General features: G+C 37.6%; 1 protein-coding gene across 5 annotated transcripts in view; it reads right to left on the reverse strand.

The window, feature by feature from the left end:
- Positions 1 to 15,485, reverse strand: part of Nav3 (neuron navigator 3) — a 686,168-nt gene that overhangs the window by 159,415 nt on the left and 511,268 nt on the right. For 4 of the 5 annotated variants that reach the window (XM_057757536.1, XM_057757534.1, XM_057757533.1 and 1 more), the window contains exons 7-8: positions 13,434 to 13,502; positions 10,311 to 10,450 (exon numbers count right to left, since the gene is read on the reverse strand). In XM_057757536.1, coding sequence (XP_057613519.1) covers positions 10,311 to 10,450; positions 13,434 to 13,502 — 209 coding nt within the window. The remainder of the gene's footprint in view (positions 1 to 10,310; positions 10,451 to 13,433; positions 13,503 to 15,485) is intronic. The other variant, XM_057757535.1, reaches the window with a different exon arrangement.

Raw genomic sequence — 15,485 nt, forward strand, 5'->3', positions numbered from 1 at the left:
GCAAGGCAACCCAGTAAGGGGAATAGGTTGTCAAAAGTCATCCAAAGTGTTAGGGACAGGCCCTGCTCACACTGCTAGAAGCCCCACAAGTAGACCAGTAGAACAAGCTACACAACTGTAACATATAGTGAGCCTAGGTTGGTCCCTTGCAGGCTTCCTAGCTGTGGGCTCAGATTCTGTGAGTTTCTATGAGTCCAGGTTAGTTGTCTCTGTGGGTTCCCTTGGGATGACCTTGATCCCACCCTTTGGCAGGTATAGTTCTTCCTCCCTCTCTTCAACAGGATTCCCTATGCTTGGTGGATCAGTGGAACAAAATTGAAGACCCCAACATAAGTCCACACACCTATGAACACCTGATTTTGGACAAAACAAAAAGCCAAACTTATACAATAGAAAACAAAAAGGCAACTTCAACAAATGGTGCTGACATAACTGGATGCTGACATGTAAAAGAATGCAAATAGATCCATATCTATCACCCTACGTAAAACTAAAGTCCAAGCGGAACAAAAACCTCAACATAAATCTAGTTACACTGAATGTTATAGAAGAGAAAGTGGGAAATAGCATTAAGTTGGCATAGGAGATAACTTCCTGAATAGAGCACCAGTAGAAGAGAAACTGAGATCAACAATTAATAAATGGGACCTCACGAAACTGAAAAGCTAAGACACTATCAATAAGACAAAATGGCAGCTTACAGAATGGAAAAAGACTTTCACCATCCCCACATCTAATAGAGGGCTAATCTCCAAACTATATAAAAACTCAAGAAATTAGACATCAAAATACTAAATAATCCAATTAAAAATGGAGTATATAGCTAAACAGAGAATTCTCGTCAGAAAAATCTCAAATGGCTGAGATACACTTAAAGAAATGTTCAAAATCCTTATCCGTCAGGGAAATGCAAACCAAAACTATGAGATTCTGTCTTAAACCTATCAGAATAGCTAAGATCAATAACACAAGTGACAACTCATGCTGGAGGGGATGTGGAGCAAAGGGAACACTCCTCCATTGCTGATAGGAGTGCAGTCATTTTGGAAATCAATATAGCAGTTTCTCAGAAATTGGGAATCAATCTACCTCAAGTCTCAGCTATACTGCTTTTGTGTATACACTCAAAAGATGCTTAATCATACCACAAGAACATTTGTTCAACTATGTTGAGAACAGCATTATTTATAATAGCCAGAACCTGGAAACAACCTAGATGCCCCTCAACCAAAGAACAGACAAAGAAAATGTGGTCCATTTACACAATGGAGTATTATTCAACCATTAAAAGCACTGACATCAGGAAATTTGAAGACAACTATATGGAACTAGAAAAAAATCATCCTCAGTAAGGTAACCTAGACCCAGAAAGATAAACATGGTCTGTACTTACTAGAAAGTGGACATTAGCTGTAAAGGAAAGGGTGACCAGGCTACAGTTCACAGTCCCAGACAGGCTGAGTAACAAGTGGAATGCATAGATTTCCGTGGAAAACACAAGGAGAAGAGATTTCATGGGTAGGTTGGGGGCAGGGGTAGCAGGAATGGGAATAGGAGGGATCAGTTTGAAGGGTAGACAGAGGGGGAGAGAACTGAAAGTGATGTCTTCATAGGGGTGCATTTTGGGGTCAGAAAAGAACCCGGTACAATGGAAACTCCCACAGATCTACAAATGATGAGGCCAGCTAAGCTTCCTAGCAATATTGGATAGGTAGCCTAAACTGACAATCCTCTGTAACCCCAATTGTCACCAGAGATCCTTAATCCAGTAACTGATAAAAACAGATGCAGAGACTTACAGAAATTAAACCTTTAACTAAGAAATATATAAAATGATAATGATGATGACAATATTAGCATTCTTTGAAAAGGGTTCTCTGCAGAGCAGGTGGAGAATTGGGTAATACAGATAGCCTTGGATATAGGACATTTTAAGCACAATAATTCTTGCGAAAGGAAAGAAGCAAAAGAGTTACAGGTTGTAACAAGATTGGAAATAATCAGTATATAAAAGGCCAATATGTTTCACAATAACACACCAAAACACCTTTGAAGAACGTGAAAGGTCATAAAGGATGGCCCAGATGCAAATGTCTTCTCTTGCCTCTATTGTGTCACAGCATGTAACCTTGAGAAGGCAATTGCTTGTGAAATGTTCCAGTCATCAATTTTATAATGACTCAACAGAAACCTAGGATGCTATTGCAGAGACAATGTCCTCTCTGCATATGCTTTCCTATACTATTTGCAAAGTCAGAGAGCTGCTTTGTGAAAGGGTGTGATATTTGGGACTGTTCCTATTCATGAACCAGCTTTTATTATCTTTAGTAATAAACAAAGTCCCTCACTATACACATACAAACCAGCAACATATTTCATGAATATTACTTAGTGATAGTACCTTGTTTGTACTGAGTGTTGGCTAAGAGTTGAAAACTTCTTAGATTTCAGAAATTATGGTATAGCCACCTTATATTAGGATAAACAAAGAGTTGTGGTAAGCACAATAAAATTAACAGTAATTAAAAATAATAAACATATGCAGTGAGGCTGGTCTTGTAAAGGATCCATGTTAGGTTTCCTGAATCCATGACTGCTCATAGTCATCTATAATTCCAGTTCCAGGATTTCCAACACCTTCTGACTTCCATAGGAACAAGGCATGCATGTGATGTGTATGCATATATGTAGGCAAACACACACACACAATACAATACAAATAAATAAATCTTTCAATATACATATTATCTAAGAGAAAAAAAAGAAAAGCACTTTAGTTCCCTACAGATATTTAAAAAGAATTATGGAACAAAAGAGCCAGAAAAAAATGTGTTGAAGAATGGAATATCTTATGCTTAGCTAACAGTAAGCATCTGAAATTCAGGAGCTAATACAAAACTCACATGAACTGTAACGGCTTACAACAATGAGTCAAAATGTTGCTAGATCTTTGGCATCAATCCTGCTAGTTCCAGGTTGGGTATAAATAAAAGAAAAAAAAGGCTCATATTAGAGAGTGCTTGATGCTGTTCTCTTCCGTAAGGGCACATTTCAATGTAAGAACCATTTGAGAGACACAGTGAGATGGTAGTAGTGTTCCCCAGGGTACCGAGGTATGTTCCTTAGCAACATGGAAAAACACATCTCTAAGGAGCTGTGTCAGGCAACCCAAGTTTAGTAACTCGGGACTCTAAAATGTAGCTCACAACTGGGTCACAATGAAACAGGGGGATTTACATTTACAATAACTGAGATGTTTAGTATTCCCTTTCAAACACATTGCACGTACTTTGTAAAACAAAACTAATCTATTAATGCTTCTCAAAACACATAAAATGGGTGCCCAAATGAGTCACAGCATGTTTTTCTCAAGCTCCAATTCCTAGTCATCAGGTATGCTTTTTTTTCCCAGAAGACCAATCTGCCTAGAGTGCTCTTTCAGAGGGCATGGGCTCTGATAAATGCTAGGATCGCCTGCATTTTTCATTGTCAGCTTTTGAATGGCTGGTGATCAGGAGGAGGAAGTGAAGGTGAGTCTGAAAAGCCTAACAAAAGATGCTCTTTTAATTTCTTGATGTATTCTGAGAAATTTGTTCCTACCTCCCACTTCCACGGAACAGTGAGACGGCATTCCATTCTCCTCTAACATTTCTATCACGGCTGTCTCTACAAGAAATGATTTATGACAATGTGCACTTATATTTTAATTCGTCTGCTAAAATGAGCACACCTGTTTTTGGGAGATGCTTAGTATTGAGATGGTATTAGGTATTGAAGTGAGGTTGATGCGTCTCTGGTGATTCCACTGGATGTCACGGCTTATGGAAATTGCCCTGTATCCTTCTACCCCCAATCATACCAACTAACAGTGCTGTGCTTAAAACAGTTTGGTTTTCTTCAGTATGGAAGTAAAATTGTTCTCATATATAAATCTTTTTTTTTTGCAATTTACAAATTTTAGAGATTTCTGAATTTTTAATTTGTTTAATTCTTCAAACACCCCCCCCCCAGATACTGTAAGCTTCAAGAATTGGGAGACAACCATAGGTTTCAGCCATGCCAGGCTCTATTATTGAACTATATACATTTGGCCCTAAAAATATCTTCTCAAGTATTCATAGAATAATATAATAAATCCAGCCTCTCAAGCTACTTCTGAGCAATAACTCTCAACATTTTGTTCATCCTGCTTAACTAACAATTGCTTTAAGTTAGTAAATTCAATTTGAGTGGTTAAACGTTCCAAATTCTAATAGCTAAAAAGAAACAACCACCATATTTATAACAATCAAATGATATACCTAGAATTTTCTCACAATAAAATTACAACCTTTGGAAATTTTTTGATAATGATAATTGTCATCTTTCTTGGTCATACCCCAAATCAGAAACTATTTTGTGACAAAGACCAATTTACTACCTGATGAATATTTTTAAATTTATATTTGAATGCCCTATTTGTCTGTTGTTTCTTGAAGGCTTGCTCTTTTCTGAAGAAGAAATTAAGGGTGTAGCAATTTGAATGTAACTGGTCCCCATAAGTTCACAGGAAGTGACACTATTAGGAAGTCCGGCCTTGTTGGAGTAGGGGTAGTTTGAGGAAATGTGTCACTGTGGAGGTAGACTTTGAAACCTCATATGTGTTCAAGCTATGCCAAGCGACTCAAATAACTTCCAAATCCTTTATAAGAGTTGCCGTGGTCACGGTGTCTCTCCATAGTAATAGAAACCATAATTAAGACATAAATTGGTTCCAGGGATTGGGGTATTACTGTGATAGGCCAGACCATGTTTTCATTTGGAATAATATGAACTTCAGCAGTTTGGGTTAGGAAAACAGTGGAATGCTTGAACTTCTGCTACATGGGCTACTAGGAGCTAAGAAGACAGAGAGCTAAGAGTTATGCAAACTGTGGGGACCTGCCTCAAGAGGTTTCAGAGGAGAAGAATTTCAGTATGCTGTCTAGAGATCTTTATTGTGCTCTTTTGGTGAGGAATGTGTGTGCCTGAAGCTAAAGTGAAGAGTTTTGAATTAATTCTATTGAGAGGGAATTTCAAAACAGCCCAACATAGCCTCTGTATGACTGTGAGTGGTAATTTTAATAAAGAATTATAATGAAAGGAGGAAGCAGAGCAAGTTAAAATTCAAAATGTAAAATTTTAGGAGAACAAAAGCACCAGGAAGTAGATAGAATGGAGCTAAATTCTGTGTTCAAGGAGATAAACAGATTAAAAACTGGAATAAAGGAGGTAGTGACCTCAGGGCACGATCCACCCAGCTAAGGTTCCAATTTGTAAAAAGAAATTAAAGAAAAGCTTAGAGTTGTGTATGGTGGTGCACATCTTTATTCTCAACACTCCAGAGGCAGAGACTGGTGGATCTCTAAGTTTGAAGCCAGCCTGGTCTACAGAGCAAGTTCTGAAACAACCAAACTTAGGCAGTGAAGGTAACCAAAAACAACAACAGGAAGCTGGGGAAGATATAACTGAAAGATCTCTGAGTGCAAGGCCAGCCTAGTATAGAGCTTCAGGAGAGCCAAGCTTAGGCAGTAGAGGAAACTTTTGAAAACAGAAAGCTGGTAAACATGTAATTGAGTGAGGTGGCCATGTTCCAACCCCAGAAAGCAGTAGAACTCGTCAGCTTCAGCCACATGATTCTGGCTTTAGAGTCCAGGATAGAAAAAAGGGGTTATATAACAGTCCTCTGAAACAAAGGGAAGATGCTGAGGGCAGGTATGTGTGAGGGGTGTCTCTATGGAGTAGAGAGGTCACTGTGTGAAGTTGTGAAGTAGAAGCCTAGATTGCCTTGGATGACCCGAGATGTTAGAGATGCCAGAGCTGTGGGATACCTGCAGGGTAGAGCTGTTAACAGAGAGTGGAATCAGCCCAAGAGAAAGAATTGTATTGCAGTTAACAACACTGAAAGAAGTTGGAGAACAGGCCAGTTGGCAGTGGTGCATGCCTTTAATCCCAGCACTCTGGAGGCAGAGGCAGGCAGATCTCTGTGAGTTCGAGACCAGCCTGGTCTATAAGAGCTAGTTCCAGGACAGGCTCCAAAGCTACAGAGAAACCCTGTCTCAAAAAACCAATAAATAAATAAATAAATAAATAAATAAATAAATAAATAAATAAATAAGAAGAAGTTGGAGAACCAAAGAGCATTTTGACAACAGAATCAGACATGAAAATGCAGTTTGGTGTTTACCCAGCTGGTTTTTGTCTTGCTTTGGTCCAGTATTTCCCCACTATGTTCCCTTCCCTACATTTTAGAATGGTAATGTATATTCTGTGCTATTATATACTGAAAGTATGCAATCTGTTTTTGATTTTTATTTGGGGCTTACAGTTAAGAGACTGCATGAATCTCAGAAGAGACTTTGAACTTTAAAACATCTCAGACTGTAATAAACTACAGGAACTTCGAAGCTGGACTACATGCGTTTTGCATTAGTATATGATTATAAGCTTATGGGGTAGGGAGTGGAATGTGGGTGTTTGCATATAACTGGCCCCCATAGGGAGTGGCACTATTAAGACATGTGGTCTTGTTGGAGGAAGTGTGTCACTGTGGAGGCAGGCTTTGATGTTTCATATATGCTCAAGCCATGCCCAGTGATTCAGACCACTTCCTGTTTCCTGTGCAAGATGTAGAAAGCCCAGCTATCTTTCTCCAGCATCATGTCTGTCTGCATGCTACCACGTCCCACCACGATGATAATGAACTACACTTCTGAATTGTAAACCACACAATTAAATGTTTTCCGTTGAATTGTCGTGAATCATGGTGTCATTTCACAACAATAGAAACTCGATTTAAGAGAGATGGGAAGCTGATCTGTGGAAGAGGGGATGTGTGTGTGTGGGTGGACACTTAAAGGAGTGGAAGGAAGGAATGGTTGGGATGTGTTGTATGAGATAAGAATCTATTTTTAGCAAAAATAAACAATACAAATAATTTTAAATATTTATATGTCTTCTAATATGGAGGTTTGAATGAGAATGGCCTCCATAGGCTCACATATTTGAATGGTTGATACCAAGAAGGTGAAACTGTTTGAGGATTAGAAGATGGGAAGATGTGGCCTTGTTGAAGGAGGTGGGTCACTGGGAGTGGGTTTTGAGGTTTCAAAAGCCCATGCCACTCCCAATTAGCTCTTTCTGCCTCTTGGTTGGCCTCCTTGTTGTCATTGTCTCTGTTTGCAGAGCTCAGCTACGGCTTCTGCACCATATCTGCCTGTCTGCTGCTGCCATGCTCCCTTTCATGATGGTCTTGGACTTTTGCCTTCTGAAACTTTAAACTCCCAGTAAACTCTTTCTTTATTAGCTGGCTTAGTCATGGTATCCACAGCAATAGAAAAGTAACTGAGACTTGTAAATAACTCAAAATCCTTACAGCAAAGCATTTAAACTAAACGTCTCAGATTAAAGTTTGCAGTACTTGCTTGGACACAGAGTGAATTATAATTTGTCTCAATGACTCAAATAATTCTCACAGCAAGTGCATTGTACATATAAAACTTTTCTATCATGTGAGTTTATCTAAACTTATTGGCAATTTATTGGCACTTAATGCCCACATATGTGTGACAAAAATCTACAAATCTGTAAAAAGGATCTACAAAGTACAGCTTTCATATTGCCTCATTATCTGGATTATCAATTACACATCCCTCTCCTACAACTCCTTAACCCAAAGGGCATAAGTGACATACTCTTCAAAATGTTTTGAAAATTTCGGGTAGCTTTATTTAAAGCTCTAAATGTTAATTCACTATGTCTTTACACCTTCTGCTTTCTCTGGTAAGTGATCAAGGCCACATATTGCATTGTATCTGTCTCCATCTTGTGGTAATTAGAAATACTGCTATATAAATGTTAAATTTCTAGACATCCATGAGAAGCTGAGCATCTTTGGAAGAACCTGGGTGCTTGTCCATCTTTGGAGTTGTACTTTGAGATACCAGAAATAAAGACTTTGAAATAACAAATATAGATACTTCATTTCATCACCTTATCAAAATATTTAGATCACTTCTAAATCTCTCTTCTAGTATCAGATGTGTATGTGTAGAAACTAATATAATATATATGGAGCAATATATATGTATATACACATATATACAAACATATATGTGCATATGGCAGCAGGAGAATTTTAAATGAGTAGTGGTAGTTTGTTCAACACACCTCTGTTTGCAAGTTTGTCAGCCTCCTCTAGAAAATGTATAGCATATACTTGTAGAACTTGTTTGAAATTAGAGAACACTTTCTAAAGTCACAGAACAAGGGAAGTGTTTATTTCCAACCAGAAATGCCCATTTCCCATTTGCTTTCTTCCCAAGAAAAGTCAAAGGTTTAAGGGTATATTTTTATTTAAGTGAAAGGAAAAATAGAATGCTCAAAATCACTGAGCCTATTAAAAGAAGAGAAACCAAACTTGGGCTTGAAAAGTAAGCGTATGTGTAGTATTAAACATTATAAGAAATAACTGAAACTCTTTTTTGATGACTGTGAAGAGAATGTTTTTTCCTTGTTTTAAAATGTTCATTGAAATCATGTACGCATAAAGCTGCCAACCAGGAAGGCGAAAAGCCAGTTGATTTTAGAATATTATGGAAGCCAGTGGCACTCACAATTATGCCAGGAATAACTTTTTTTATTAAAACTTTAACGTACCTGGTCATCATGAATCAGTGAATGCCCAATCACTTGCCGACAAAAGGAGACTTTATCCTTAATTTTAAAGCTTCAGATTTCAAAATGTATACAGTATTTCCTCTCCCCTTCCCAGCACTGGACTCAAAAGTGGGAGGCATTTCAGGCATTAAGACACACTGCTTTGCTATCCAGGGATTACAATACTCCAAAATTTGCTTCAGTCTAAAGGAAAGATCCTCACAAAACAGTTTCTCGTTCAAGGTTGAACCTGTCAATTTATGTCTGAGCAAGAGAATGCTGCCTAATTCCCTATTGACATAAGTGGTAATTACCTAACCTGTACAAACCATGCTTGGTTTAACCATTCATACTAAGCTTTCCATAGTTCTCCTAACTAAACATATGAATCACTTCTTAATTTCATAGACTACCCTGCACTGGGTAGGGAATGACAAAGAAAAATAGGACATTTCACTGATGTGGAAATAGTGTTCTAACAGTCACAATATTTGTAAAGCATGCCTTTTTGATTTCCTTAGGATTCAGACATAGGTATTCATCCATTCTATTGAGCCCTGGTCCAAATAGGACAGGTTCCAAGTCAGCACCTTTAAAAATACACACCTTGCATATCATAGAGAACTGTGTGGCCTGTAGAGCATTTATAATCTACTATTTACATATATAATTGTGTCTTTTTTTACCTATTCATTCTGTGATTTTATGTTTCTAGTAAGTAATATTTTAAGAATATATATAGGGATAATTTGATGTTTTGGGAACAATGATGTCATAATGTTTCCCACTCCTTCTGCTTTCAAAGATAGACACTAGTGGATGGAGAGATGACCCAGCGGTTAAGAACACTGGCAGCTCTTCCAGAGGACCCAGGTTCAACTCCTAGCATCCACATAGCAACTCTCAACTGTATGTAACTCCAATTCCAGAGTATCTGATATCCTCACACAGATTTACATGCAGGCAAAATAACAAAGTCATAAAATAAAAATAAATAAATCATTAAAGACGAACGTTTATCACAAACATATATCGACTATTGTTCCTACTTTTTTTGAAATGCTCACATATGCTGTTATCTTGCCTATTTGGGGACTTACTACATAGCCCACATTGGCCTCAAATTTGCAGTAACCTTCCTACCTTAGTCTCCTGAGTACAGGAATTCCAGGTATATACTCCCACAGCCTATTCACTATATTTCAGCTTTTAATGCATCCACCTTAATTACTGTCCGCATTTTGTCAGTGACCTAAGGATTAACTGACACAGGTATTTAAATAAGTTTAAGATAGCTTCTTAATTTCAGGATAAATTTTCATAAAGCACGAAAGGCGTATGAAAACTCTATGTATATACATCTGGGGTAACCAACTCTTTGTGAAACAGATTTTATGCTTGGCTCTATAATTAACAATCTACTTTAAAATACATGAACTCGTTTCCTTGAAATGTTCTGCAGAATAGAAAGGACCAGGAGGAAGCCGCAATTCATGATGGCGGGGGTTAGTAAACTTCTCGTATAAGATTCCCATCCGCAAGCTGCCCCAGTGTTCAGCTCTTAACATTCCTGTGTCAATCCACAAGGCATACATTAGACTCGGACCAGGCTGATGTGACAGGTGCAAGCTTACCTTTCTCATTTCCATTTGCATAATTTGGAGACTTGTTTTTGTCAATGCTGTTAAAGCTCTGACTTCTCCTATTCAGGTTGGAGGCTCCTGGAGCCTTGTTGCTGCTGCTTGCAGCTGGCACCCTAGAGGGCCCTGGAAGCCTGAAATAGCACGAGAAAAAAAATTACATCATTATTGTACACTTCAAAAAATAAGGAGAAGGGAAGTATGAGCAAGGAAGAGTTGGTGGGAAAATCACAGTAGGGGATCATCTACGACCTACTTAGCAGAAAATGATGGGTTAAGGGACAAACAGCTGGACACCAAGTAAGAGACTGGGAAGAAAAACTGGGTTTACTTCTCAATAAACATGCCTCTAAAGATAAGAAAATTAAAACAAAGTGGCCTTTAACCATAAAAAAACCTTGCTCAGATGAATAAAAGTTTGTGTTAAATATACCATTCAATTATATGAGAAGAGCAACACTGGCTTTAACCTCATAGAATTTTTAACCCATTACTCAATCATTTGCAGTTGTTAAAATTTCCCTTTCAGTGCCCGGAACATAGTTCTAGCTAATGCAGCTTTTCCTAAGCCTTGAAATTTAACAGCAAGAATAAATCATTGAACAAAATGATATTTTGACTAGCTAAGCTTAAGCTTCTAAGCTACGTTAAAACACGGTGCCAGGACCAAGGTCGCGTTTACGCTATACACAGCCGGGCTGCTTCACAAAAATGTTTCACTATCGTGTGAAGAAGGAGACTGAGATATATTTTTGGTGATTACTCACATGAGCCCACCGCATTGCATAGGGCAAAACAGGATGCTAACCAACCTCAAAGGAAGAAAACCACTGTGAGTACAATGATAGTTGAAATATCCCTAGAGCGAAGGCAGTCTCAGTGCTTTTTGTGTATGAAGAACGAGTCAGGTGGAAACTCATGCCCTCTCTCTCATCACCAGAGCAGCTGGGTAGATGCCCGTCACCTGACACTTTTGCATTAAGACTATCATCAAGTTTCAGTTTGGATCAGTTTACATTTTACTATTTTTTTTCTTTGAAATAATACTTTTTCGTCATTTCATGAACTGTACCTAATTTTTAGTTTACATTACTATTGCATTTTGCATATGTATCATAAGCTCAACCCACATCACTTAAAACCTAGAACTTAACGGCCAGCTAGCATTGACAGTTTTGAGACAGACATGGATACTGCCAGCATTGTGGGCCTGTGCTGCCACCGTGTGGATGAGCTTGTGTACTGCTCTGAAAATTCCTGTTTGAAAAGAAGATGGATCAATCTTTCCTAAGAAACAGTGCTGATCTTTCTACAGCTCTTCTTTTAAAATAAAAATTTTAAAACATTTTTTATAACTGCTATATGTCCAAATTGCTTATCTATTTAGAACAGCAGATTTCAGCACATATCTACTGTTCTACCAACTTTGAGAAAGCAACTCCTCCCCAAATAAAACTTTTTATAGTAGTAAAACTGCAAAATGCAATGAACACCAGGAAAATACAAATACAAAAACTGCACTGATTTTAGAGGCTCTTAAGAGTTTCAAATTTTTGGCTGAACTTTTGTGATTAACATGTTTAAACACATCTGGCTAATAAACAGTCTCTGCAACAATTTTAATAGTTTGAGGTTGTGTCAAATACAAGATTAGAATCTTTCCCGAATGACTTCAGCTTTTTATTTTTTATCAAATAGCTATACAAGGGGTTGTAGCTACAACATCATAACCACAGACCCTAGGAATTTACAGCCCCAGTGATTACTCTCCACAGGAAGAAGTCAAATAATTAATTGGGCCAAATGTCCCAATCCCAGTAAATATGAGAGCAATTTCTGAAAACATAGCCATAGACTTTGAAATTCACTCCATACTCATGTGTAAACAGTGCGTCCTCAAACTTGCTCTGTTTGCAATGAAACTTGACCCACTTCTAGAAAGCAATTAAGATGCATTTTAATCTTTACTGTGACCCATGAAGTTAAGTGATCTACAGTCCTCAGAAGAACAAATTAAAAGATACATTTGCTCTTCCCGTTACCCTAATTTGACTGGCAGCCAGAGCCTCCACATCATTCATCAAAGCAGTAAAAAGGGAAGTGAGATGGAGAAAAAAGAGGGAGAAAGACAGTGTGTGACACAGTGAAGTTCCATTAGGACAGAGTGCTTAGAGTATGCCGTGCGTGTCCACATCTTTACAGGAGTCCTGAAGGTGCTTACTGCTTATGGGTGTCACTGTCCTCACAGATGTCATTAATGTCATCTGTTGTCATTCTAACTAAACAACTTTAAACATGCTTCCCTCCAGAATAAGTTTCTACTACTGTGGAAATTCATGTAAAAGAAAAATAAAACAAGGCACTAATGTCATTGAGCCATCAGAAGCAGCCCTCATGGTGAAGCCCCTGGACAGCTTGATTCATGGCTGAAGCAAGGACTGACAAATCACCACTTGACAGCTCCTAAGAAAGAAGAATGTACATAGCAGCACACATCAGAGTGCAAACTTTTGCTTTGACTTCATCCAGCTGACTTGAGCTACCATTACTTCTTTATCAGTAACATGAACAAAAATAAAGGTCTCCAAATACTTTACTAATCATCGTTTTGTAAAAAGCATAAATATATATTGATCTTTAAATCCATATGTTATCAAAGCATAAATTTGTTATTATATACAGAATATTGTCCTAAGTTAATTTCCCCACAAAAATCATCCAACCCAATTCTGCTTTTAGAGTGTATAGTAAGTACCACATGCCTATTTCAAAATAGTTATAAATCTTGCTGTGTAACTGTCAGATTATGAGAACTTGAAAGGGTCAAAGAGCTTTCAAGGTCATTTTCCCCCACTTACTCTAAGTCTAGGACACAGCTTTGCCCATCACCTAACTGGACATCACTAAATCTCAATCAAAGCCAGACCTTTAAACCCATTTAATCACCTAACATCCTCATCCCAAAGTCTCCATATCCACCAGGGAGAACTGAGTACTTAAAACTTAGTACTCTTAGAAGTGTGTACTGCTTTGGACAATGTAAAGTGATAGGACAGCATATCACTGGCATTTACTTGAATAGCACTAACAAACAATAGATTAGAGACGTGAACTGACCTAGTAGGTTTTTTCTGACTGGTTGCAATTCCACTGTGATTACACTGAGCTGCATATCTGGCTGTCAGACTGTATGAGGAGAAACAGAGAAATGGAATTAAAGGGATTCTTTGACCATGGAAAGAAAGTGCAAACTTACAAGAAAGTTATGAGTCAATGAAATGCAATTGAAACACACAGAAACAAATATATATACATAAGAATATCATGGTAATGCAACACATATGCCATGAGAATGTCCTATGAAATAATGTGGTACACCTCTTGTAGCAAAAAAGGGCCTCATTGCTGACTTCGAAGTTATAATATGAGATGTTATATATTATAGATATTTAATAATATTATTTTATATAATAGAACCTTAACCTTCATCTGACTGTGAAAACATTAAATAGACTAAAGTTTTATTCATAAGATTCCTTTCTCCAGAACAGTCGCAAGATAAGTCTGAGAAGAGAGTTCGGTCAACTCTAATTTGCTCTTTTAAACCAAATATTCTGAAAAGCAATTTACTAAAACTGAGTTTATAACACATACGTTATTATTGACACCTAACACTGTGCAGTTTAAAAAGCGTTTACAATATAGCAACTTTGTTTAAAAAAAGCTGTGTACCAGAGTTGAAAATTACTTAGAGTTAAGTTCTAACAAAAAAGTAAAAATCCTTAAAACATCTGATAATTTTTGAATATTCTTGAATTATATTCAACAAATTATTTTATTGTGTATAGTGGCGTTTGTGTGTGTGTATAGGCTGATTCATGCCATAGCATGCATGTGATATCAGATATCAGCAGGTAATTCTGGGATTGGTTCTCTCTTGCCACCTTGTAGGATCAGGAAGCTGAACTTAGGTCTTCTAACATGCCAAATTTATTCACTGAACCATATCCATTTCTTAAATTGAATACTTTGCTCAAAGAAATAAAATAAAGCATTACTTAACCCAAGCTTTGAAGAGTAACACTTTATCCACAAAAAAATGCAAATTTGGACCTATGTTGTTAAAAGTTGAAGAGATAATGTTTAGAAAAAAAACACTCAATATATTTGAGTGTCTGTCGGCACACCCAGGGTAGGCAAAAGTAAACTTCATGGAGAGGAGAATCACTTCCCAGGGAATTAGACCTCTACACGATCACATGTGGCGTGTCTGAATAGTCATTCGTAGTCAGGAGGACTTTAGACTAGCACTGACTGGGGTACTAGCATCAGCAAGAAGGGTCACTAGAACCTTATGGTAATTGACTAGTTTGCTCTGCTGCTGAGCAGAGAGGATTTAAGCAAGAGAAACTTCTTCTGGTCTTGTTTTGTTCTCTAGGAAATTTCTCACTCTTCTGAACCAGCCTGTGTTGGGAATGTGAGTGTCCTTACCTTAGCCTAGGGTAGAGGGAACACATTATCATATGGAAGGTGTTTTTGTGTCGGCAGAGTGCATGTTTCTCACATTCATTATTTTATACACTGGTATTTGTATACAAAACAATCTGTATTTTAACGAGGCCGTGAACTGAGACAGGTGGCCAAGCTACTCACTTTGCTGTCAAAAATATCGTAGAATAAATGAAAAAGAATAAGCTCTTCCAATGCAATCAGATAGAAATTAAATAAATACAAATACATTTTAAAATTCACGCATGGTGAGGAAATCTCTTGATTTTCAGAGATAACTTGTAAATCCTCCAGTAAAAGGACCACTTTTTCTTTATTGTACTTCCCACACCGAACATAGACAAGATTAGTGAAGATGATACGAGACAAAGGGTTTTCTGGTAACTAAGGCTAGCCCATCATTTCTATGTATAAGTTTTAAAGAAATAATATAAATCTGGGCATTTAATTAGGAAAAGGCAATAGGAAATCCATGTGCTATTAAATGATTCAGCCAAAGTCAGTTTAGCTTTATGGCCGTGTTTCTGATTTGCTGTGAAAGAAAATGTTGCATGCTGACTATCTTTGTACCAACACCTCTTACTTTATTTAATTCCTTGGTATTTCGTATCTTCAGTTTATCTCTTGCTTTTTTTCTGCTTGGTTTACTGAGGCACGATG

The sequence above is a fragment of the Chionomys nivalis genome, chromosome 25 (genome assembly GCF_950005125.1).
Source record: "Chionomys nivalis chromosome 25, mChiNiv1.1, whole genome shotgun sequence".
Lineage (NCBI taxonomy): Eukaryota > Metazoa > Chordata > Mammalia > Rodentia > Cricetidae > Chionomys > Chionomys nivalis.